Source organism: Brienomyrus brachyistius, chromosome 10, assembly GCF_023856365.1.
Source record: "Brienomyrus brachyistius isolate T26 chromosome 10, BBRACH_0.4, whole genome shotgun sequence".
NCBI classification, from domain to species: Eukaryota; Metazoa; Chordata; class Actinopteri; order Osteoglossiformes; family Mormyridae; genus Brienomyrus; species Brienomyrus brachyistius.
Genome location: NC_064542.1, coordinates 772,755 through 799,713, shown reverse-complemented (window position 1 = coordinate 799,713; position 26,959 = coordinate 772,755). Strand labels below are relative to the sequence as shown.

At 40.0% G+C, this 26,959-nt stretch overlaps 1 protein-coding gene and 1 long non-coding RNA gene across 7 annotated transcripts in view; one reads left to right on the top strand and one right to left on the bottom strand.

The window, feature by feature from the left end:
* Positions 1–876: 876 nt before the first annotated feature.
* Positions 877–2,443, bottom strand: LOC125750040 (uncharacterized). Its single transcript, XR_007400277.1, has 3 exons — positions 2,342–2,443; positions 1,561–1,636; positions 877–964 (listed from the first exon to the last, which is right to left on the bottom strand). It is a non-coding gene; the product is annotated as an uncharacterized LOC125750040 (long non-coding RNA).
* Positions 2,444–2,542: 99 nt separating this feature from the next.
* Positions 2,543–26,959, top strand: part of LOC125750030 (rho guanine nucleotide exchange factor 9) — a 74,129-nt gene continuing 49,712 nt past the window's right edge. Inside the window, exons 1-6 of one of the 6 annotated variants that reach the window (XM_049027264.1) lie at positions 2,585–2,948; positions 12,819–12,902; positions 15,648–17,266; positions 18,322–18,618; positions 20,548–20,701; positions 22,312–22,415. In XM_049027264.1, the coding sequence (XP_048883221.1) occupies positions 15,713–17,266; positions 18,322–18,618; positions 20,548–20,701; positions 22,312–22,415 (2,109 nt within the window). In that variant the 5' untranslated portion in view covers positions 2,585–2,948; positions 12,819–12,902; positions 15,648–15,712. Of the gene's footprint in view, positions 2,949–12,818; positions 12,903–15,647; positions 17,267–18,321; positions 18,619–20,547; positions 20,702–22,311; positions 22,416–26,959 lie in introns of all 6 variants that reach the window. The other 5 variants (XM_049027263.1, XM_049027265.1, XM_049027262.1 and 2 more) reach the window with 5 other exon arrangements.

The following is a 26,959-nucleotide window of genomic DNA, read 5'->3' as shown; positions in this document are numbered from 1 at the left end:
TTGTACCTCGTGAAAGTGTTACCATACAGCCATTATTAGCCATTCATAATAAATCCTCATATTTATTATTGATAATATTTTTATTATGATACTTTGTGTTATTCTGGCAATTTTACCAGCCCTTTTCAGCGTTTTTTTTCATGAAGTATTCTTTATAGCACAGCTTGTGTTCTAGTCACAGCAAAACCAAAAAGTAAATCACCAAAAAGACTGTTGTGCAGGAAGTTCAGGAAAAAGCCAATTGTTCTTGCAAATAAAAAGGCCATGATGTCATTTAAAGACTAAGCACGATTTTGGGTTTTCATTTCAAATACGCACTTCGTAAAAATACATTCTTTAAAAAAATACAGATGCTATACAGCATTATTCACTGAGATTGTGAATGTCGCACAATGAAACCACCGGACTATTTGATCTGATTTACAACACATTGCTTAAGTCCTAAAAAAGCATCTTTTTCCAAAAACAAATTAAAATAGTTCATAGATCATAGGGTCAAAGAGCCAAGGAGAGACATGAATACCGATTAAGACCGCATCGCCCAGCATTCTCTCCAGTCTGCATGCCATTTGCAGAATAAACCAGGAAGCGTATGTGTGACACTGTGGGCAATGGCAGGAAGAGCTGTAATCCTGCAAAGGAAATGGGCTGAATGACTGAAAAACTGAAGAGAAAAAAACTGAAATGCAGGGTAGCTTTTCTTTTTCCCACCAAAAAGCTCTATATCAGGAACAATACATGGCTCAGGGTCTATAGCAGAACCAGACGGTCGTGTGCTGAGGGAGAGGAGCCATGGCAGTCAATTAAAGTCCTGAGCGGAAGAAGAAAATCAAAGTAAGGTCTAATGAAGGAGATAAAAAAAACACACACCTATGGAGGATTTGGCAACCTTCAGGCTTCCCGTTCAGGGTGTTTGTCTGCCTTGTGCTCTGTTCTGTCTGGTAAAGACACCAAGCCCCCAACACTGTACAGGACAAATGGTTGGAAGACGAATGAACGGATTTACTTTGTGAATCTCTGACAGTCACATATAAGCATATTGTTCACCATAAGAATCCACCCCAGGTTCACTGGTAAAGTACAGTGTCTCAAATGAAAGGATGGGCAGCTAATGAATGCAGAGAGATACAAAGTCCCATAAAGACATCTGGAAATGGCATAGTAATTCACTTGAATTACAAAACACAAACACTGATGTTATTTAGAGATTACAATGTAATTTGTCTTTCATGAAGCTTGCGTTGGTGTGACTTGACATATGAAACGTTTATGATTTTTTTTTTCTGGGAAATGCAAAGTGTTTATTTTATAAACTGAAATAGGTTTTTATGTTAAGGAATATAATGTAATTTTATTATGGAACTGCCACCCATGATAAAAGGGTTAACAAAATAACGCTGTTAAAACTGTAACATTGTTCATGTCCCCCTGTAAAATTCTGGTTACTTATTTACCAGCTTAATGTCATTGTTCTTGACTGCATTTTTTAACGATAAACGCTGGAGAACACGAGGGAGATTTCAAGGGGAAAGACGTGTAGACAAGCAGATATTTACACACAGCTCAGCGGTCTTCCTGTCTTTGTCAAGCTGAGAGCATCTTTTGTTTAACCCGTCGATGCAAGGTCCAGTCTTTCCTGTGCAAAAGAGGGAAAATGTGATGCATTATGCGATCACAATAGCTCAGAAACAGGACACAAAGGAAATGATTAAATTTAGGCTCTCCACATCTTGACGTTCACAAGTCCCCTGCTCAAAGCCTGTTTAGGTTTCAGGATTCCTGTCGTTTTCCTATTTTGACTGCTGAGTTGATCGCTTTTTCACTTCAAACACATGCAAGTTAGATAACGCGAAGGGAGCTCCGGCCCCTGATGCAATTAGACCCCTAATTTCGCCTGGTCCTAAGGAAGGAAGTCTCCAGACAATCAGATATTAAGAAAAAGACAGAAAGCAAGAAACGTATACATTTATTTAGTTTTGTGATGTTCACTAAATTATTTAGAGCTTCGGGAAAATCTGACGTCTAGTATATCATTCAAAAGTTTTTTTGAAAATAGAATGTGTATATATACACATACACACACCCAGTATATGTGTACATATATGCATACTTACACAGAGAGACCTACCAGTGTGTGTGTGTGTGGAAAACACATGTCACAATCTCTTGCTTACACTTCTGACATGTTTTTACAGCGTCTTTCTTAAGCATAATTATTACATCAGACTCTGCGTGAGGGCGTCAGGCGTTATTTACATCTTCAACAATTTTCTGCGCTCGGCGCAGAGATCAGAAGAGCAAATGCAGTTTCCATTTATATAGGCGATTTTAAGTTGCGGACCTGTATTGTGTTCGTACTGCTGTACTCGCACCCGATAGGAATAGGATATTAAGCTCACGGGTGCGTGTCCCCACACCTCTCCCAGTGCTTCTCCTGTCGGACTGGAATCCAGCGGAGTAAATTTAAAGTGCGACCGGGGGTCAAAAAGAGGAGCGCAGGCTCTCAATTTCGCATCTCCCTGGTGAGTGAGAGAGAGAGAGAGTCTGTGTGTGTGTGTGCGCGCCTCTTGCATATCTGAAAATCAGTGCTGCTCAGCCAAACAGCACAAGGATGTGGCTGTTTCACGGTATTGCTGAAGTACTTTGGTAGGATTTAGTTTTGGATCTGCGGTGCGGCGGTGAGTTTCCAGTTCAAGTCGCTTCTTTAGTTAATGGACCAGATTCGACTCGCAAGCTCAATAAAATAAGTTGTCAGTAGATTTTACTTGGGGTTCAAGAAGGATTAAAATGATACATTTGTACTTATTGGAAACATCATTACAGATTTCCACATTATCGGCATTGGGATGACATTTGGGCACAAATGGATTCCATATATTCCTCTTTCGTCGTAGTTTTATACTACATTTTTGTGGAAAAGTCTTTTTAAGACAAATAAAGCAACTCAGGTGAGTCATATCGTTGCGCTTTATATACAGTTTGAAGGTCGCGATTTAACTTTTAAATCGAACTATTTAAAGGCATTTAAATGGGTGTCACCTTAAGTATACTGCATGCAATATAATTTTTACATCCGACTTAGATTCGACTTTAAAAACGTAATACTCTATAACATGTCGGTAATTTCCCCGTGTGTGGTTAACGATAGAAAACTGTTTTTTAAAGCCTGTATTCGTGACGTATCACATGCATGCTGGTTAATTTACTGGCACATGTGGTTTGTCGTTAAGTCAACATGTCATCTGTTAAGAAGGTGACTTTTTACCTTGATCGGAGGTGCCTGTCTGTGTGCTCATTCCTAACTAACCCTACAAGTACCACAAAGCTTGAGCTGAACGAAGCGGTATCATGAGCTTTTTTAACTGGGTGATATTTGTGGGGTTTTTTTTGTTTGTTTCTTTAATCGCGGGAATAGGAGTCCGTTTAGTTTTTTTTCTGGAAGAATATCACTGTTCATATCCTGTTCTTATGATGTTTCTCTCCACCCTTTCTGGCGCAGTCATTTTGAACAGTCCGTGCTGCTCATGTTAAAGGAGAAAGACTAAACTTACGCCAAAGTCCAGTTTCATTGATTTATTTTAGTAACTTGATTTACCCGCACTTTGATAGGCGACCTGAAAGGAAATACAGATATTCCGTGGGTGATCCGGGTAGATGATGTGTATGGAGCACCAATAAAAACGATGAAATACACGAATAATTCGGATTGATTTCAACAGATAATCTTCCCATTTAAAGAAGCAGAAGTATAGCCTGAAACCAAACCGTTTACCTCGATGTTGGTTTGGATTATTGTGACAGATACTAATAGAACAAGAGCAGTTAATTAACCTCATTTAGGGGCATATAGTTCTTTTTTGTGCCACTTTGTGTATGTATTACGTTTAGACAGAATGTTTTCCTGATATACAGGTATCAAATGTCACAGAAGGATTTATTATCCTTTATGGAAAGGTTGCAGGTCTCTTCCCGAAGGTTTTCTGTGAATCCAACAAGTTCATGCATGTATGTATGCGCAAATTCCAAAGGTTACAGAAGTCAGAGGGAATATATAATAATGAGAGAGAGAGAGAGAGAGAGAGAGAGAGCAGCAAACTCTCACCCTTGCTACCTTTGTGAAATTTTTGGAATACTTTGTACTGTCTGCTGGATTGCTCAAAGCCATTAAAACGTAAGTCACTGTATTATGGAGGGAAGCCTAAATACTGTCCCTTACATGATGGGTTTGCCTGAGACGATGCTGTTAAAACATGCTACTCTAGTGGAAAGTGCTTCTTCCATTGTTTCTAATTTTTAAAATACAACTGTTAGTACAACACAAATTTCATCTAAGTCTAATTAACACTACTTGTATTTTCAAACAGTTTAGTAATACATATAAAATGTTTTTCCGTCACCAAAAATTAACATTTTAAGTGAATATTTAGGTGTTTGCTTGTATTGCAGCACTGTAGTTAAAGCACTTTTTTTTTAATATAGTCAGTTATATTACTGAGAAGTTGCCATATATTACACTCCGTGTGTATTATTCTATATTTTGCATATCTTTAATGATCCTCAGCTGCCATGAGATCAGAGATAAATGCTAGTATTCGTGGAAAATTAAGGTCAAATTAAACACAACTCATTTAACATTACTGCAGTAAAGTAACTCAAGGAAAGACATGAACGTTTCTATTTTTCCAATTAGTTTCCCGAAGTGTATGTATATGATATTTTACAAGACAAAAAGGTATTAATTTCTAACATGCCTATTAATACCTGTTCCACAGAAGCTTTTGTCACAACATATTTATAGCAGAGAAAGAATAGCTGGAAATTCATTTGATGTGTAGAGAGATACAACAAGCTGAACAGAAACTGCAGAATTGTCCATTGACATTTATGTCAGTGCATACTATTACAGTTCTATATAGTATTCTCTGGACTCTACAACATGTGCAGCAATGTTTGTGGCAGTAAATGTTGTCATTCCCTAGCAAGTCAGCAATGGTCTCAGGAAATTAATCCAAAAATTCCACATTCCTTTGCCTGTTTTAGGAAGTGTTTCCAATTCTCATGCAATTCTTCAAAAAACTACATGCAAAGTCCCCATGCAGTTTGCAGGTGTAAACACCTTCACTTCTACCAAAGCTGCCCCAAAACTCATGCGGACAAAGTGAGCTCAAGAAGAAAACTCTTTTTTTGAATAATATGATAATAAAATATCTTGCACTGCATTCAGTAAAATTAATGGGTGTCTCCCTTGTTTTTTTTCAATGGAAAAACCTTGTGAATTTTTGCATTATGTATATACCACCAGTCAAGCTTTGCACATGTTGAGAATGTCTTCATTTGCATGTTACTCACGTAACATTTCTGAGAAATACACAATATTCTTTGCCAACAAATGCATTTGCAGTATGTTCATCATTTAAGTACCTTCATTAGCAAGAAAATGTCATAACTTTGATTCTTTAAAGTAACCTGCTCTGGCAGAGAAAATTCAAGGCATTCTTTTTACAAGGGAAGCTAAATACTGCTGCTTCGTGGAAGGAAACTGTTAACTAGTGCATTTAAAGTTAAAGGACAGTGTAAAATTTGATTATGTCATCGCCACAAAACTGGTTAATAGGATGTCAGACATGCCTGTTACACACTCTTTCCATGGTATAAAGGAAAGTTGTTTTATTTGACTTATATTTTCATTTATAGTTGTTCATTCAACTTCCCAATGCTTAAGAAGAATAAAAAGTCTGCAGTTTATGAAATAAATGGAAAAGTGGTAAAAACCTGAGATGTGCAGAAACTTTTAACTTTGCATGTTAACTTTTGCAATACATTGAGGTGTTTGGGTGATGAACAGCAAACCAAGTAACTTGTCACCTCCTGAAATTCCACTTAACATCCTTGAAAAAGGTAGTTGGCCACTCAAAGGCTGCTTGGCTTGACAATGTACTGTTCCCTTTGATCTTCAACCAACTTTGTCCCTAAGCCATAAGAGATAACAATGACAAGAAATGACCATGGCCTGTGAACTGTTATGCGGTGAAAATATCTATGGCTTGTCGTGGGTCTTGAGCTGAAGTTTGAAGCGGTTACCACTTGGCCATACACTGATCATGTGGTAAGAACTGTACATTTTACCCTGTTTGAGTAGAATGCACATTATATGCACTGTTTTGGGCTGCAGAGTGTCTTAGTGACTAGTGCTGTTTCTTCACTCTTCCGGAGTTTCAGATCCAGTCTCTGCTCTGCGTGTGTGGAGATGGCATGTTATCTTCTCATCCAAATCAATTGTTCTTGTCCAGTAACATGTCGTTAAGTTCCTTGGCATCTCTAAATTGAGTACTCTGTGACAGAGTATCATCCCATCCAGGGTTTGCTCTACATTAAGCTTCACGCCTCCCATGAACCTACTCAGGATGGAAGATGGATGAATAATATGCTGTTTAGATACTATATATAAGGGAAATCAAATTAGAAGCTGTGTATGTGAAGAGAGTTACTACTTTTAAACATTTCCTAATGAGTAAATGCCTCAATAGTTTTCCCAGCATGAAGGCATGTTGAGTAGATGCTTAAATCCCCACCAGAACACCTGTCATCACTAACATCAAAAATATTTTTTGTATACATGCCATGGAAATACTGGTTAAGATACCACAGAAACACAACAGAGTCCACAAGATATTTTCATCACTTGGATGTTGGTCATCAGAACTGTTCAGAAAGCGTTTTATAATTAAGGGAAGCAAAACATGTTTGTTACTACTGTATTTACTCGAAACAGCTTAGGTTTGGTTTATGAATCACGGCAAGATAAAACTAGAATTTTCTCCGTATGAGTAACAGGATTCAAATGCAAAAGTCTGTGTAATGGATTAATAAATGAGTTAATGGGCTGCAGATACAGTCATTACATTAAACCTTAAAGAAATGGACAGACTTCATTATGTCTTTGTATTCTTCTATGCAATTATGTTTTATTTTACTGTGAAGTACTGTTATATAACTTGCATACTCTGTAATCTACGTTAACCAATATATAATACTAAAATAAGAATACTCTTCTACTACGCTTACCACCAGTTCATACTTATCTTAGAAGTAAGTTTTCTTTAGTTCTGCTTGTTCTATAGACTTATGTTGTGTTTCCTGTGTAGACTGAGGGTTTGTCTCCTCCTCCACAGAGTGTGGTATTATTCTCTCGATAGACTAGCATTTCATGTTTTCTGTAGACTGCGGTTCTGTTCCATCTGTTGACCGAAATTCTGATACCTCCATAGACTGAGGTTCCTTTCCCTCTGTAGACTGAGGTTTTATTCATTCTGTTGCCTGAGGTTCTGTTCCCTTTGCTGACTGAGTTTCAGTTTTCTCTATAAACTGAAGTTCTCCCTACTGTCCACTCAAACACAAAGAGATTGGAAGGTTGATGCAAGCACTTGATATTCTTTTTTACATTTACAGAAAATCTAAACCATCCTTCTACAAACTGTTCCTTTTAAAACAATGACTAAGGCCAGTCAGTATCGACCCATGTTAACCATACAGGTGGCAGAATCCAGATAGCTTGGATGGCTTAAATCCTACAATGCATGGAACACACTTACTATTAAGTGTAAGCATAGGAATAGTTTATACATTTGGAGATAGTATTTAAATGAATTACTACATGTAAATTGTAATATTCCTGAGTGTTTGGAGAGTCAGGATGAAGCTGAAATGCATAAAGACACGTTATAGGCCAACTGTGAGCCAAAAATCATTACATTTTGTAATTAGGGAGGCCTGCAAACAAGCTGCAGTAGAAAGAAATTTCCAGGAAGTCAATTTGTTACACATATATGATACTAAGGAAGCTATTTGTGTATTCAACTGGTATTGGTAACGCTGATGAACAGATTTAAGTTGGGGAAGGGTCTCCACTGTCCAATCCTTGAGCAAGGAACCCAAGTCCTTCATTAAAATATTGTATTAATACATAACCTTAAGCTGAAGAAGTGTTGGATAAATATACGATACCTTTATGAACAAGAAAATGTCATATATTTTATTAATTAAAGTAGCCTCCTCTAGCAGTTGTAACAGCAGAGAAAATTCTATGCATTCTTTCCACAAGGGTCATTAAACACTGCTCTGTTTCATGGGGTGAAACAGTTAAGTATTGTGTTTACAGTTAAAGGACAGCCTAGAATGTGACTCTGCCATCACCACACAACCAGTTATTAGGATGGCAGACATGCACCGTTACATGCTCTTTCTATGTCATAGAGGAAACTTGTTTTAATTGACTTATATTCTCATTTATAGTTGTCCACTCTACTTTCCAAGGCTAAACAAGGATAAAAAATCTGCGGTTCATAAAATAAATGAAAAAGTGGTAACAACCTCTGGTGTGTAAAAACCTATCACTGGTAAAATATGTACTGGGTAATTGAGGAATATCACAGGTGCATGTGTGAGTGACTGGTGTGTGAGTGTGCCCTGCGATGGGCTGGCCCCCCATCCTGGGTTGTTCCCTGCCTTGTGCCCATTGCTTCCGGGATAGGCTCTGGACCCCCCGCAACCCAGAAGTATAAGTGGTTTGGAAAATGGATGGATGGATGGAACAAAAAGGGATGGCACTATCTAAATTTTTCTAGACAGGCACACACACACATTTTGGTTAAGTGCTAATTTTGCATAATATTGCTGGTCAGGCTGTTATTTTGACTTCCAGTTCGGTGCTGTGATGGAAAAGGCCGGATCAGGGCATTAAATATAGCAACTGGTGTGGCACTTAGAACTGTGGTGGGTAATTCTAGTACAGAAATGCTAGCTCTCTTGAGGATGTGAACTTGCCTTTTAATTGGTGACTGACTTAGTTGCCCAAAACATTAGAGGATGTGTGAACAGTCTTGCACCTGTCTGGTGCAGACTTACAAAGCGATGCACAAATGCATATAATCCATGTGTCTTCCACACTGCTGGACAGGATGTTGGAACACACTCAGAAATACACAGTGGGATCGTCAGCATTTTTTTTACAGTCAGAGCTACTCTTTCAAGGAAAGACTACCAAGTCGCCAGTTATAGGGTGGGAGTCAACTCTCGGTGGATTTTGCTGAATGGTGTGGGGGGGGGGGGGGTGGCTGGGGTTAAAAGTGATGGTCTGCTTGTTGTGATCAACTGGTTGGTGACCACTGCACTAACAGCAATTAAGAGATTCCAGTTTGCATAAGTACATGTCATTTGACTGTGGGTGGAAAGGAGAGTTTGCAACGGAGACCTGCACAGAAGCAAACTCCATACACATGAGATTCAAACCCGGACTTCAGGGTTGCCAGATTTTGTCAGCTGCCTGACATTAGATGTTCAGTTCCACACAAGTCTGCACACTCATTTACATGCATGTAACAGTTTTATTACCTTGTAAATAGACTGTAGGGTTTGCAAACTACCCCAATACTTTTGATAGATAGACAGACAGACAGACAGACAGACTGATTGATCAAACACTGAGGAAATCTTCTTGCAACAGCCAGTAAATATAAGGCAATAGAAGAGACACAGACCAAAAAAAAACTGTTCCGAATACTGTAAATAATAAAATTAGTCCACACAATTACACATATTGCACAGACCCAAAATATATATGATGTAACGAATTCTCAGTTTATAGTGAAATAATGCAGATTTACCGTAAGATTTCTTGTGTGTGTGTCACGCCAGATGCGTGAGATATGGCAACCCTGGGACTGCCACACTGCACTGCAACCCTGGGACTGCCACACTGCACTGCAGCCCTGTCAGGAATATAATGACTTATTTTACTGCCATTTACAGATGATATTATTACCAAAACATTCAGGAGATCATTTTTCCATCATTATGTAAATGGAAAAATATAGTCAAAGATATTCTAAATTACAATGTACTCAGTGTTAATTAGCATTTGCCTTTTTATCCAACTGACTGGGGCCTTCGCAGAATCTGCAGTGACATTCCAGTAACAAATCTTTGCTCACTAATACAACACAATGATTGTGCCAGGAAACTTACTGTCCAATTGTGTTTTCCTGTTATTCAGTCGTCACTTTCTGTAATATACAAGGAAAATGATAAATGTGAGCAATTTCCTCTAAGTTTATGTTAATTACCGCCTGTGTTTTTCACATGGTATTTCATGAATTTTACTCATTATAAACAAAGTGTTAACTGCACCCACTGCAAACAGGACATGTTTTTTTCTGTTTCTTTTGACTTTTCAGTACAGATGCTCCCCAGGTTACGATGGAGTTACGTTCCGATAAACTTATCGTAAGGCAAAAATACAGTTTAGAGTGTGTACAGCTAACTTGACAAATATCATAACTTGACAATAAAGTTTACTTTGACTTTGACTTTGATCATAGCCTTGTCTACCCCAGCGTTTCTCAAACTATGGGCCGCAGGCCGGTGCCGGTCCATGAGAGGGTTCCTGCCGGTCTGAGGAGCCTCGCTTCTGCAACAATCAAAATTCAGTTAGATCAGGTCAAGTATAATAATAATAATAATAATAATAATAATAATAATAATATCTATCTATCTATCTATCTATCTATCTATCTATCTATCTATCTATCTATCTATCTATCTATCTATCTATCTATCTATCTATCTATCTATCTATCTATGTGGATACGCATCCATATGGGGGGGTCGTTTATGCAGGGCCCTGCAGCCCCAAAGCCTGACATCATTGGTCCTCAGGACAAATAAGTTTGAGAAACGCTGGTCTAGCCTGCCTTAAACATGCTTAGAACACTTAAATTAGCCTACAATTGGGCAAAATCATTAACACAAGACCTCGCTCAAAATAAAGTACTGAATATTGCTTGTAATTTACTGAATAATGTACTGAAAGTGAATGGAATTGGAATACTCATCTTAAAGTCTAAATATCATAACAGGGACTATCATAACCAGCGAGCATCTGTATTGGTGTCTGTGTGAATGTGTGGCGCTTTTGCTAAGTGTCCTGCCTGTTACTTTTGCTCCATGAAGGCCCTGTTCCTCACAGTTGGTGTCATTTGGCAGGTCTTTGTTTGGGTTGCTATGGCTGGCACCTTTATTTCTGTGGTCCCTAGTGCTCCAGCTTTTCCATTTACTCGATTTGTATATCAACTTGCGCTCGTCTTTGCCGAGCTGGCTGCTCTCCCTGACTTCAGGATCTCCCGGCTGCCAAAGATGGAAAGCGCGATTGCGTTTGGCAGGGAGTCTGTGCTGAAATACCACGAGCGTGTCTTACCGGATCACCGCCACCCTCGCTCTTCTCAGCCGGTTTTCCCCTGGCTGGCTGCGGTTTGAGGGATTAAGGCTGACAGTCTCGCGATGCAGGAACACACCACCGTGCATGGCTTCCTGGCCATTGCCAGCCTGACCTGCCTAAGCTGTGGTTGGTTGTCTGGGGAAACACATCTCTGGATGCTAAGTGGGGGGGGGGCTCAGTGCTTCACATGAATATGTTCTAAAACAGATGGAATGTCTTTCAGGAGCAGGGATTAAAATTCACAAAGATAATAAGAGGTTTTACTGCAAGTAAACAATCATGACCACAAAGAGGCAAAGTAGTGTAAACAGAGTGAGAGAGGTAATTCCCATATAAATATTAGAAACATTATCATTTTTCATTTTGCTTCATTGTTACTAGCTCCATTACGGGCAGATGTTCGTGTAAACAGCGTCGGTAGTGCACATGTTATTTCCAAGTGAAGTTTAAACTGAAATGCACTGCAAGAATGATTACCCACAGGTACGTCAGCAAATCAAGCTTAATATCATGATTTAACCATCATGCCCTTTGCCCCATCAACACAGTATGCAGACGATGGTCTATTGTTTACCTCATAAATGGGATGTTGTTTAAGTGGCAGCCTTTTTGATTTAGGCGTAATTATTGGGGTTAGGGTAGATAAATTTAATAGCCATTGATGAATCTTTACAGGAAAAAAATAAAGGTGTGAAGTAACTGTTTCAGGTGTCCAGCTGTTACTTAGGTTACTAAGCCCAATTGTTGTCTTCTGATTAGGGCTAATTGGTTCTAACTTGGTTGTTTATCGGTAGCAGCTGAGAAGATGCTTGCGCGAGATGGGTTTTTATCCACCAATATGTAAGAGTAATTGGATAGCAGGGGTGACATGATGTTAAAAGTCTGAAACAGTGCATGTTTATCTGTCTTTATACCTTTGGGCTACAAACCATCAGGACATCCAAGATACCATGAATATATTTGGTAATGCTTTACATTAACTGCACATTCATGATGCTTTTATAATGCATTCATAAAACATTCAGTGCCCCTACATAATGCATTTACAGAGCGTTCATAAGAAGCACGTTAAGAATACCTTAACATCCTAAAACACCTTAACAGCCTTAATATACATTAAAAACAAAAATTATATGATAATAACAAACATTATAATAATTTAATCTGATAATGTTTGGTATTAGTGTATATTAAAGCTGTTAAGGTATTTTAGGATGTTATGGTATAGATACAAGCTGACTATGAGTGTTCTATAAATGCATTATGAATGTATTATGAAGGTGCAGTTAATGTGAAGTGTAACCAGATATTTATTAGAAGCGTTTGAAAACAGGAGGAATGCAATTTAGCTTAGGTAAGGAAGCTAGATGTTTCAGGAGTTCAAGTGTCATCCTCCGTAGCTTATTTATGGTTATTATGAGTGCTTAGCTGTGGTCCGCATCCTGACCAGCGCATTCGCGAGTAGGACTTCCCCTCGCCTGACGTCAAGGTAATCCCTGCCACGAACTGCACATTCTTCTTGAATTATTTATCCCTTCCTTTGCAGGATGTATTCCCGCCGGCAGGACAAAGCTTATGTTTCTGTCCCCTGGTCTGGCCATTGTGTTCATCTGAAGATGCATGTGTGCAGGTCAGATTGGCAAAGGATGGGGGAGCAGTCGCTTATTAGAATCGGATGATTGGCTGAAGATTATTGGGGCATGTAAGACAAATCATGCAGACAAGCCAATCTTCCATTGTATGCTTAGTATTAGATGGAAGAGATCTTAGATATGGAACTAATATTTTAGATAGATTCTCTTTTTTTGTTTTAAATTATACATTTTGATTTTAATATTTCAACAGTGATCTTTGAGGTTTATCATGACTAACTTGCCTGATGGGATATATTTAACTGTGGGACAGAGTTCATGGCATCCTGAACAGGATGTCTTCTGCCATTTAACTAAGGCATCCTGGGACAGGATCCAGGCTCAGTTCAACCATTTATTCGATAACTGGGGAAAATGGATCAATGGATGAATGGCAAATGAATTAAAGAAAGAATGAATAAATAAAACATTCTTAACTCGAACAAACAAACAAAAAACAAACTGAACTTTTTAAATAGTGAATAAAATATATTTTCGATTAAATAAGGTAATAAAAATCAATAAAAATATATCATGCCTGCTTACCATTCAGATTTCAATTATTCTTCAGATTCAGTCTCTCATTTAACGTAATTATTGCACATTATCCAAATTATATATAAAGGCCACCAAAACCTCATCTCTGTTACAATTCAGTTTTTTTATATGTAATTAAATTAATTTTTGTTGTATCTGCACACATTGTGTGGAGTGATAATGGCAAACAGGGGCCGCAATGGATGGGGAGGGTCGTGCGTAAAGGGCAAATTCTTCAGATGGGTTAATATAAGAATCTCTGTGTCTTGGTAACTGAGGTAACCCTGTGGGAAGCATCCAGATGCTCTGTAGCTCTGTAGCTGTGACACTTGTGCTCTCAGCATAGATGGTGAAGGGCCTTATGTTCAGAAATAATGTTCTCATCCGTGATCATTTGCATTGAGGTCAGTGTTTTACAGAGTATATTTAGAGAGATCTTGTTGTCAAATTGACATGAGGGGAGTCACAGACAATCAATCAGGATTGTAGGTTGACAAATATTTCCACATGTCCAAAGCCATGCAGATTCCAGTAACTTTGTCTGTGGATTGGCCAAATTTAAAATGAAGGTAATTATTCTTTAAAATCAAAGCAGACAACCAGACATTAATAATATAAAGTATGTTTCTTTTCAACAATTCAATAATAGCAGATTCATAGCTAAGAGGCGGTTTTGCTTCCTGTAGTGTGGGCCATCATAGTTTTAATTATGACATTTATTTCTGGGAAGAAGTTTCTCCTTCAGGGGACAGACGTCCCAGCTATCACCGTTAGTATTGATATGAAATTTAATAACAGGATTGATTCAGTATGAAATATCATTTTCAGGAAATGATAATCATTTTCATTTTCAGCAGGACGAGGATAAAAAACACAACAATAATTATAGCATTATCATTATTAATAATAATATTCATAAAATAATAGCTACAACAATAATGAGAATGATCATAATAATAATTATTATTAATAGTAATTGTGAGAAGTGTTTTTGGGTGCATATGTGTGTTATGACTGTGTGTAAATTTGACATTTTACGGCAAATTCTGTACTTCAAATATAACTGCTTTTAAATGCAAGTACATTCTTAACTTGTGTTGGATATATTTTTACATAATCTGGTGAAAAAATGTCTAGTCAGTGCTATACATTCTAATGTAACTTTCCACCTTTTTTCCAATTCTTTTTTTAATACAAGAACTTTGTTGTACTTCCGTTCACAGTTATGCCTTTGGTTACGTATTAACATTTTGTTTATTGAGTTTTTCTATTGAGTGCTTGAAAAACAGCACTTAGTGTACAAATGCATATATTTCACTCCCCTTTGAAATAACCACAGAGTTATTTTGCCACACCCTTAAGGCCCTGATCTAAACAATGATTAAAAGCCTGTTTAAAGTCACCACACTCTCAAAATTGGCTTCTCTCCAATATGAGTCACACTGTAAAATAGGTATATGCTCCATAGCTTTTCAGTACTAATGTCTTTAACTTGATTTTATGTTATCTCCTCTATATGCAGTTAACGTCCCCTCTTCTTACTGCCTGTACTAATTTCATATTTACTAGTTTCACAGTATGTGATCTGGACTAGATAAGTGCATGCAAAAAAATTCAGTGGCATCCTTTATAATGAAATCCTTTGCAATGAATAATGCAGCTATTGTCAGAAAGGTCTTATGGTGGTCTGGGTTATAGCATCAGTAGTTATTCCAATGGAAATCTAACTACTTGGTCTCCATTCATGCTATGTATGATATTAACGACAATAATAAAGGAATAATTTTCTCTATAAATTACAGGTGTGTGTGTGTGTGTGTGTGTGTGTGTGTGTGTGTGTGTGTGTGTGTGTGAGGGAGGAGGGGTTAGCTTCAGTGCAATTTCAGAAAGACACATGATACGTTTGCTCGCATGTTGCTAATCAGTTCTTGTCGTGTTCTCATTCATTCTTTTCACTGTAGATAATCCATATTCAGTTTGGTCTAGAAAATTGCACTGTAATCTGTTACTGAATTACCACTGGTTTTTAGGGCTTGAAAATTTAGTGTATTGCCAAGGTCTACTGGTAGGTCTACAGTTTGTCAAGGAAGTTTAATTGTGAGAGATGATGGTGATTTGTGAAAGGTATAAATATATAACTTTAAAGTACATATATGCTGAATTTGAAATATCTGCTCTGAAAGTATCTCTCCGTTTTGTCATTGCAGGGAACCTGGCATATGAAGGATATGGAACTGTATCAATTTGCTAACTGATTTTCAAATGTGAGAGGATGGATGATCTAAGCAACTCTACCTCCAAACACAAAGACCCAAATGGGTTTGTGAACAAAGTCTTCAATGCATTTCCTGAGGTGGAGAACGAGACAGGCATAATGTCCATCCCAGAGCCGGAGGCGTGTGAAAGCCTAGCCCCATTCCAACACTCGGGGAGAGAGAAGAGTGTTTTCAGTAGGAAGCCCCGGAACACTGGGATCTGGAAGATCCTGGCCAAGCGTAAAACCCCTGCGGGGAGTGAGCGGCGGCCCCATTCTATGATTCTTCTCGGGGAGGCATCTGTACCAAAGCTGTCATTTGTAGACAAAGTGAGGGCTTTCAAGATGCTGAAGTCCCCTTCTGTCTTCAAGGGCAAATCAGTCAAGCTCCATGGTGGAAAACTTGGAAGTACAGCTAGAGATGAGCAGGAGGATGGTAGCAGGGATGACTTTACCCATCTGCAGAGAGCACTCTTTAGGAACAAGGGCAAGAGGCACTCATATGCCGGTCACACTAAAGACTTTGACTGTTCTTTTGAGGTAATCGACTTCTCAATCCCGTCGGAAAACGAACAACCACTGTTTAAAGAGGCCACTGGTAGTCAGAATGGTTGCAAACCAATGGTTGCATCATACACGAAAAGAACACATCCCAACTTCTCAAATTGTAATAATTCCTCACTTCATGATGAGCATTATGTAAAGGACTGCCCAAAGACACCTCAAACTGGAAGGAAGTCTAAAGGAGCAGATGTCTGGAGCTACCTTAGAAAGATCTCCTTCATGGGGAAAGGAACCTCCAGCTTGTCTGAAAAGAGTTTTGACTCAGAGTTTCATACTTTAGACAAGACAATTGATTCAGATTGTGCTTCAGCCGACTTTGAATGCATCAAAGAATTAAACCCTCCATCCAAATCGACGGTTAATGAAAGCAAAGGTGCTCATTTTGGAGGACTTTTTCGGTTTTTTAGCAGTGTTGCTGAAACAGCCAGGAAGTGGAAAAACTCTTCCAGATCTTTCTCCCCACCGGAGGGGGAGGGTTCACCTTTGGGATCCCCGTACACTCAGAGGTCGCAAGACTTTGTTCATAACATGTCCATAAATTTCAGGAATGAGGAGATCAATGCACCTTCTATCCCAATGTCTCTGTTATCCTCTGATTCAGGTTTGAGTGAGGGCCTTTCACCCAACAGTATGACTGAGAAAGGGTCTCCTCAGGTGGTCCTCAAGTCCTGGAGAGCGTGTCTGGATCCTCCCAGTCCTGATGGGCATTTGTCCAACAGCTTGACTGAAGTGGAAATGCCTCTCCGTTTACCATGCAAGTCAACGACCTCCTTGGAAATTCCCAGCAAGCATGGCTACCCGGATAGCCTCATTTGTCTTGAGGCTAGAACTCCGTCAGATAGCAGCCCGCCTGGGGAAGAGGACCAGTCAGGAAATTATATGGATTCCATGGATATCGTGGTCTCCTCCGATGAGAAAGAAACTCACGACAGCCACAGGAATGTAGGAAATCAGGAAACCCGCCTTAAAGTGAATCCTGCACCTGACGGTCCAAGAAGGGCACTTAAGGTAAGGTGTTGGATTTACAGGTTTAAAATGAAATTCAATTTTGTTGAATTGAAGGTGTATCGAAATGAACTGAAGTAAATCTTGAATTATAACAATGTGATAAAATGTTTGAACCATTTTCTGTTCAGTTAAGATGTTTTTTTTCATTACTTGGTTTGGTCAGTGAACAATAGTAATAAAATTGATGCTTTATGTTTTATTTTGAGTATGGAAAGAAATTGATGACATGACAATTCCCAGTGTTTGATTGTCCTCATAAAAACAGCAAATGATTTGTGTTTACAGTATAAACTGATATTTGCATGGTAAATATACAATTGAGCATTTCATACATCATCCCTCCATTCCAGTAATATTTTAACTTATTCCATCAGCCTCATCCTTTCACCTTTACATCCAAGTGCATGCTTCATCTTTTTAAAAAGTAACAATTAAAGATGATCAGATATCCTGCCAACAATCAAAGGAATAAACTCGATATATTTGAGTTTTGCGTGCTTTTGTGCCATCTGCTGGACAGTGCACTACAGAACAGGAATGACAAGTAACAGCTCGTATTATGGACCTGAGTCCATATACTGTCATAGACACCTTAAACCAAAAACTCCTGGGCCCATGTGGCCTGCCTGCATTCAGGTAAATTGGGCCAACAGGCCAGGGGAAGACTGCCATATGCACGCAGTATTACATAGATTCAAATGTCTTGCTGTGGTGCTTATGCATTTTTGTTGGCCTGACCTTTCATTGCTGTACTTACCAATGACTTGCCTTCTGATTAAAGCAAGATGGCAAGGTTAAACTTTCTAGGACTGAATTTCAGCCTTGATGCATCTAAGATAATACAAGTGCGAGAGAGTTTCTGTTCAGGTTTGATCTTGGAAGGTTGGATTGCTGCAAAGCAAATTGTCATTGATCCTCCAGCTGGTGAGCGGCAAAGTGTAATATGTCAGTAATCCACAAATACAGGAATTTTATTCAAACTAACGAAATTTGTGCCAGTTATGGAAAGACAGAAGATAATAGTTTCTCTTGCTTCAATATTGGCTCGAAACCAGGAACTGGCAGGCGGTTGTTGTTTAGACAAGGATGGTCCAGCGGCGCTCAACCGTAGCGCGGTGCGGATCACCTCTCAGAAGCGGATGAGGCTCCGACCGGCCTCGCTCTACACCACTATGCTGGGTCGGCAGTCTTCGATCCCAGAGGAGGGCGAAGAAATGGCTCCGCGGAGGTGCCAGACTAACTCTGCTGGGCGGCCCCATTTACCACCGAGGCGGGCACTCGTACGCAAGAGGCCCCGCTCCGTAATCGACGGCACTGCCGTGGCCAGGGCCGAGCCCTCGCACCCCTTCAGAGTAAGCCGTGTTCCTCCCCCCACCCCCTCCCCCGCCCCCGCCTCCTCCTTCGGTGTGTCTGGCTCAGAAGGTCACTTACTGTCCGTACTGTTTCCTCTCACCACGTACGGCTACAGAGAAATGCCCAGAGTCACGACTCATACCCATCCAGGTGTTGCCATTTACGGTCTGATTAATGGGAAAACCCTTCTAAGGCGGAGTCCGTGTAAGATGCAGGTTTTTGTTGGCCGTGTGATTTCTGAAAGGATTTAACGAGATCCCAGGGGTTTTATATCCCCGTCTGATCTCAGAATAGGCATACATAAATATTAAATAATCAGCTGCGCGGCCATTCGTATCCCAACCAAAGTGCTTTCGGCCGTGAACGTTGTTCACTCTGGAAGCTTCTTTTTGTTAATCTTTGTTCCAGGATCATCAGCTCAGCACTTTTTATAATCCGTTGAAGGTGTGACATCGAAAAATCGCCAATTCATCTGTTAAATGACTCGTCCTTGGCTCATTGCCTATAGTAGTTGCCACAGTATGCAATAGTATTTGTCACCTTGGATTTTTAACATCTGGTTCCCATATATGATGGGTTTTCTGTATTTTATTTAATTTTGCATGCTGCATGTTACAACACATGCATATAGTGCGGCTAACGTGTCGTTGCTTCCATTAGCTACAAAATTTATCAGCATCAGACGTATAGACTTACTAACATCTCATACAATAAATTTTCTATTTTACGAATATTTAAAATTTCTTCCATCGAAATGTAATAGGAGTTTAACGGAATTGCAAAATGTAATTGTAAATACAGCATTTAGTAATATTTAGTATTATTAATTATATTAATTGTTGTATTAATATTAACTGGAGCAGTTTCCCAGTTTCCCATCCATGTTTTTGCTCCCTCTCAGCTTCCTTCCAACAGTTCACATTTTTGCTGCTCCCGGTACAGAGCTGGGAGGGAGCAAAAACATGGACTGTCTGTGGCACCCCGAGGACTGGATTAGCATAGACTGAACTGGAGCAATCAAGCCTCACTTGCCAATGCACCAGTGAAGATGACTGCCAGAAAAAAGAAAGGAAAAGACCAGTTATGCCTACTCACCACCCACACAATTTCAGAAATAGCATTGCCTGGTAATGAATCAACAACATGTACATGCTTCACTGTAATAGAGCAACAGGCAGGGAACTGCTGATTGAATGCTGGAACAGCACACGCTGTGAAATTGAACATTTTACACTCAATTCGAATTCCCGCTTTCTCTGCTGCCACCTGTTCTAGCTGTTTCAGCCTGCCCTCCTGAGAATGATCCCCCCCCCAATAACTTTGCATTCTTTAACAAAACCAGCTGCTGAACGAGGCTGGTTTATGTTGCTGGACGTATTTTGGATATGCACTCTTGGAGTCACAGTTGCATATTTTCGTGTTGGGATGGCACATTATGTAAGATCATGATTAAAGCCCTGGGATCAAATCGGATCAGAAATCTTGTGCGATTTTAACCGCATTTTCCAAACACATGCAAAATGTATCTTCAGTGCATGTACAGACATTGCCTGACATAAAAATTCTCTAGCTTTTAAGCTCCTTTGGGATCAGTCTCCTTAAATATGGACAATGAATGAATGAATATTTTAACCACGGGTCTGAGCTATTTTGAGAAACCGGAATAATTCATAAGGTATTTTGAGACAATACCATCATTAATATAGGGACTGCTATAACCGGCGTATTGTATCCACATGTTATTTCTGACTTTCTCTCCTGTATTAATGCTTCCTGACATGTCTAACATCAGTCACGGTTTAAAATAAAATTCTCTTTCTCATCTTGCATGACAGCACTCACAGTGATCCATAATCATGCATGTGTGGATTGTACTACATGTACTTTTTTTGCCAAGGCTGTGTCACATTTTGCCCTATAAATTTTAGCCCCTATCCCGGCCCCCGTGCCTCTCCCCACGGGACCCTCCATTCAAAATCGACCTCCAGAGGTGCCGCTCGCTCCCCTTGTCCCAGAGCACCCCGACAGGGCTGGAGCAGGCAGGCTGGATGCATGAGTCACTGCAGCCAGGTACAGCTCCAGGTAGGTGTCCCTCAAAGCCCCTACATGCCAGAGTTTAGTTCTTACATACAGCTATAGCTATAGGAAGTGCACAAGCATAATTTCTTACTCCACACTTAAAATTCAATTGAATTCAATTTTATTTATATAGCGCTTTTAACAGCAGTCGTTGTCACAAAGAACTTTTTTTTTTAAAACAATCCAGGACACATTTCTTGGTTAAAAACAAAGATTTCTGACTACTCTTCTTAGATATCATTTTACAAATGGGCATGGTCCTTGAATAGGACAAAGCAGATGGTTGCTAGGCAACTGGAATCCATTCTCATTGGAGCTAGCTAATGTGGGCCAAAGCCATGGTGACTAGCTATTTGTGAATACTGCAATGCTACTGGATGGCTAACAGCTATGCTATTTATTTTCGTTTATTTGTTTTTTTTTTTTTCTACCTGCAAAAGAACGAGGCTATTAAAATTTTGCCTGGCTCTGTGTCACTGAGGATGTTTAAAAGAGTACTCCTCTTTTTACTGCTGCTGGTGATGTTGCGTGTCCCTCTGTCTTTCTTCCTTCCTGTCTGGCCTCTAGCGGAGTTTATCGGGCTTATCCTCGCTCGTGGAATTTTCTCGACCTATAAACCTGCGGATTGGCAGCTCCTGCTGCTTCACAGATCCTTAGTCAGCAAGATGCCGCTTGCATTTGTTTATATGTCATTATTTGCAAAATTGCATTACGTCCACTTCAGTGCAGTGAACGTGGTTGTATCATATGCACAGCTGGCATGATGGATTGACTAATCAGGGGACTGGAGGTATTTATTCTTTTCTGAGACCTGGCTGACACAAGGTGCCTCACACAGTTGGTAGTGATAATGTGACAGTGTTAGGGCGCAGCGTGGTGTGGTAGCTCAGTGGGTTGCACTGTTGCTTCACGCCTCCACGGTTGGGGATTTGAATCTCGACTCAGTTCTCTGTGCTTGTAGAGTTTGCATGTTCTCCCCGTGTTGCGTGGGTCCCCTCAGGGTACACTGGTTTCCTCCTGCAGTCAAAATACCTGAAGTTCAGTGAACTGACATCTCTAAATTGCACATAGGGCATGAGTGTTGTATATATAGACTGACATCTCGCTGAGGCAGCCTTGTTCCCTGCGTTGCTTGGGATAATCTCCAGGTTCCCTATGACCTGGACACACTAACAGTTATTTATGCATGATGCACACGCGTGGTCCTGATGGTTGAGGGACATACGGTGAAGAACATACAGTACTTTTAGTAATAGGAGGATTCTGTGGTGTATCTCTTGTGTGCAAACTCACATCCAGGTCTGCAAACTATGGCTCGGTATATTTAGCTAGGTAAACACCCGCCATCACTAATTAAATTCTACATCCAGGAATTATTAGAGTTGCCCGCTTCAAATTTAACCGCCCCCCCCCAGTGCTGCGTGTGGCATGTAATTACTCTCTGAGGATCTGGAATGTTCTGCTCCACGAACTTGTCTATGTGTATCTCATTAAAAGCCACGTGTGATTGTTAGATCTGATATAAGCGGACAGCTCCCCAGGACACACCGTGGGGTGACATTGGGAAAGCTGGGTGACTATCTGCTGTGTGATATCTGCCGTGCGTCTTACAGGGCAGGTCACGTTACTGTCGGAGCCACAGCCACACGGGGGACACCTGGGCACCACTCGCAGGAGGCTGCTGAGAATGGGCTCAGAGCAGCTTCACATCAACAAAGTAAGTCCTTTGTCATCACCTCACGGCCACAGCAGATACTTTCAGTTCTTCGTTTTTGAACGTTCCTGACTAAGTTAGCTGATCTCCCAGACCTGTTACTGGTCGAAAGGGGGTTTCTACAGCTATCTAGAAAAAAACACTGGAATCATCGCAGATTTGTATGGAGCCCCTGAAGGGACAGGTTTGGAAAATATATTTTTTTAACAGTTTGCGCCTCCTCCCAAATGTTTTTGCATTCCCTCACAAAACTTTTGCATTCCCTCGTTGCAAGGCAACGCAAAAACAACTGCGAGTGAATGCAAAAATCACTTGCGAGCGGACACAAAAACAACTTCACTCTATTCCCATAGTCCAAAGAGTCCAAAGATATGGATTACTGTCTGTATTGAGTGTGTGTGTGTGTGTGTGTGTGTGCCCTGTGATGGACTGACACCCCCAAAAAACTGTCCCTTGAGTTGTACCCAGTGTTTCCTTCAATATTTCTTATGTTCGCTGCATTGGATGAAGTTATGGAAAATGCATGGGATCCTTACCGTTTCCAGTACTGAAATACAATAAAGTTTTACAGATAAAAAAACATTTTAGTTTTGTGATATAGACTACAGTTCCATACTGAAATATATTCAGTTGTAAAAATACAAATATTTTTGCAGATCCCTAAATATACAATACAAACACACACACACACACACACACATGCTGATGTAGGGTATACTTATTCTTATGGGGCCCGTTCATTCACTTCTATGGGAAAAATGCTAACGCTAACTATGACAACCTTAACCCCCACCCTGCCCTAACCATAACCATAAGTAACCAAGCAAAATGCAAGAGTTTTTGCATTTTTAGTTTTGTCATAGCAGTCACTGTTAGCTATCTTGGCAGTATTTTTTATAAAACAGAGTTTCCTGGTCCCCATAAGGGAAAAAAACGGACATTTATCATGTTATGGGGACATTGTGTCCCCATAAGGATAGGTATACCTGCTCGCATGAACACACACACACACACGCACACACACACACACACACATATAGAGAGTATGATAGTATATTGTACTTTAATTTCTTGAGTTCAAGTTTCCAAATGGAATATTAATTTTGTTTTCATTTGTATTTGCTAAACAACCAAGATGACGACAGAATCACTTGCTAAATACACAGAATTTTATACATGCAGGATTATAGTGATTATATCTTTGCAAATGTTTAACAGCCTCTTTCCCCTGTATATGAAAATTAAAAATCCACATAATATTAGCGAGTAATCCTCTTTTCAGATCTGGCTGTTTTCTAATATCTTCAGGCTAATTGCCGGCTCTCTGAAGAGTTTATAAATATCCGCGTTCTCTTTCGAGTGGGGAGATGTTCCCCGTTCTGTCTCCTCTTTTATAATTTATCAAAGGTTTTTCGGCGTGTGGTACATTTCCCTCTAAAGCCCTGTCCTAAAATAACAGCAGGTGAGGCTTCTTCGCGAGTGTGCGGCGAGTTGCATCACTCTGCCTTGATGACGCCGTTCCGGCACGCGATGCTCAGTGACATGGCGACCTCTGGCACCGCCGGCTGCATTTCTCCCTCTCTCGCCTGATTTAGTAGCGGAAGCGGCGGGACGACTATAGATGAGACCAATTTCACCCAGGGACCCTTTTAAAGTCCTTGGTCGCTTCGCAATGGTCTTGACAGCTCTTTACACCTGCGACTCAAGTATTTCAAACAAATTTATGCAGGGGGCGTGGCTACAGGTGGACAGGAGGTGTGGCCATCCCACTCCCCCATCAACTATTGCCCACCAGGAAATTCCCCTAGACCTATGAGAGAATTCAGACATTGGTGCCCACCCAACATACCCAAATGCCCATCCCAGGATGGCACCTTCATGAAGCCACAGAATTTATCTTTAAAACGTAATTATATAATAAACTAAATGGGGGACAGCGTGCAATAAGCATGTTTGAGTCGAGTAGCACACATTTCAGCTTCTGTGGTTTCGTATCCTTTTATTTCATTGTCTGATTACAAAGGTTGTCATTCCCAATAGCTGCAAGTCAATAAAAATGACAAGATCAGCTGCTGGATCACCTGCTCCGCTGGTGACTTTGTCGTTAAGATGAAGTCGGCTTTTCATTCTCCAGTATGTTCTGTGTGCAAGAAATAGAGAGTGACAGAAAGAGAAAAATGAGGCATTATTCTAGCCTCTAAAGCTTTATGATATTTCTCTTACAAAAAAATGCATCATTACACAAAGTAATTAACATGAAAAGAAGTCCCAGGATTCCCTGGGTCTGGAGATAGGCCCTTAAAGCAGAAACCTTAGCAAGGAACATGGTATTGAGATTGACGCTTCCACTGCAGTGGATTAATGATCTTCTACTGCTAAAATATGTCATTGTTGATTTTGTTCTCACAGTAAATTTCTCTCCTCCGTAATCTTTTCTTTTAGCACTGAAAAAAAGTTTACATTTTCTAAGGCCCTGTCAGATTCTGACCGTCTTGGAAAATGGTTTCAGGAATGAGATGCGTGATGATCAATCTAATCTCAGAAACTGTTCACTTGTAAAGTGTCTCATAAAACATGCTGTCGCAAAAAAAAAAAAAGAATGGATATAAAGCGTATAAAACACAGTTAATCCCGAGATGAAAAAGGTTTCTAAGAAGCAATATTCCTGTAAATCAGATCTATTGACATTTGCATTTATCGGACAGTAATCTCCGTCTTGGAAGAGCATGCTGCTGTTTTGTAATATTTTGTTACTTTCAGGCATGATCTGATAGCATTTCTTGGGGATTAAACTGCTCACATGTACATTTTACTGGGCACAAATTTATCACCTTAGCACCTAGCGCTGCACGTGCTGAAACATAATCGCTGCCTTTGTTGGGGGGGCGGGGGGGGGGGGGGATTCATCTGTTTATTCCTGTCCCTGTGAAGCCCCTGGCTGCCTGAATTCCTCGCCCAGTTCCTCTCCCTGATTGCATCAGTTCGCCTTGTCCTATTTTAGTCACATTATTTTCTCTGGGGAGAACACTTTATTCTGACAAAACTTTAGATACTTCTTGGTGGGGGGGGGCTGTTCATCACTTGAGACGAAGATCACACTAACGTGACTCTGATGGCGAGTTGCCTGGCGTTTATTCCTGGAAACATTATGATGTGTAATTATATTGCATGAGCTGTTTATTGTGTTATAGCTGAGGTGGAATCAAATCAGAAATAATGAGGTGTGATGGAAATCCCAAGTCTGCTGAAATTATGTGCCATTTCTTATATAACTTTAGCCATTGCTCTCTGTAACTGCTTCGAAATGAAATACAATATTGAGCTTAACAATATTATCTGAAATGATGTTGTTTGTTTTTTTCGGCTATTTCTAAATTGATGACTGTGGGTTGTGTGTTCAGTCTTCAACTGGTTTACATGCAGTGGTCGTCTATGCAGAGTAACGAAGAGCACATTTTTTTTCATTATTTTTAATGGAATTCTAGCTTCAAAATCAGTTCCAAATATTTCGCTACATGTAATGTTTTAACTAGGCTTTTAAGTGAGAAAGAAAGTCTACCTTTTTCTTGTAAAGTAAAATTTGTATCCACATTGACTCACACAGGCCATAGTATGAAGGCAATTTAAACTTCACTTTACTATTCAGTACTCATGAGGTATAGGGTTTAATTATCTTCATAATTAGCTCAGTAGTAGCATTAATCGAAGAGACAGCTACTTTTTACCCTTTACCGCCTTATTTCTACATACAGTTTGATGTTTGCACAAGTAATTTGAGTAAAACACAACTTGGAGCTGATCCTGTAATCTCTTTATAATACATCCGTATGGCACAGCGTGAATTTCAAAATGATCTGCATATGGGCAGGTCTTCACTGGAGATCCACATTATATTCTTCTCATTCTTAGACAGCACGTTTGATTTGATTTGTGTTTCCCTGCTATTACATGATGAAATTTTGGCAAAGTACATTCAGTAATGGAATTCATTGCTCATTTGAGAGCGTAATAAGCTCTTACTAATAACTGTACACTGCTACATTGCCAAATCCAAATTATTGTCAGTTCGATACATCCACTATGGTATAAATTCATCCATCCATCCATCCATTGTCCAAACCGCTTATCCTATTGGGTTGCGGGGGCCCGGAGCCTATCCCGGAAGCAATGGGCACGAGGCAGGGAACAACCCAGGATGGGGGGCCAGCCCATCGCAGGGCACATTCACACACCATCCACTCACACATGCACACCTATGGGCAATTTAGCAACTCCAATTAGCCTCAGCATGTCTGTGGACTGTGGGGGGAAACCGGAGTACCCGGAGGAAACCCCACGACGACATGGGGAGAACATGCAAACTCCGCACACATGCGACCCAGGCGGAGACTGGAACCCGGGTCCCAGAGGTGTGAGGCGACAGTGCTAACCACTGCACCACCATGCCGCCCCTGGTATAAATTCAACAAGCTTTATTTATTTATATTTTTTACAAGACTGCTCTGTCCATCTAATATTCTTTAGAGCTAAAGTTAAAGTCAGTATGT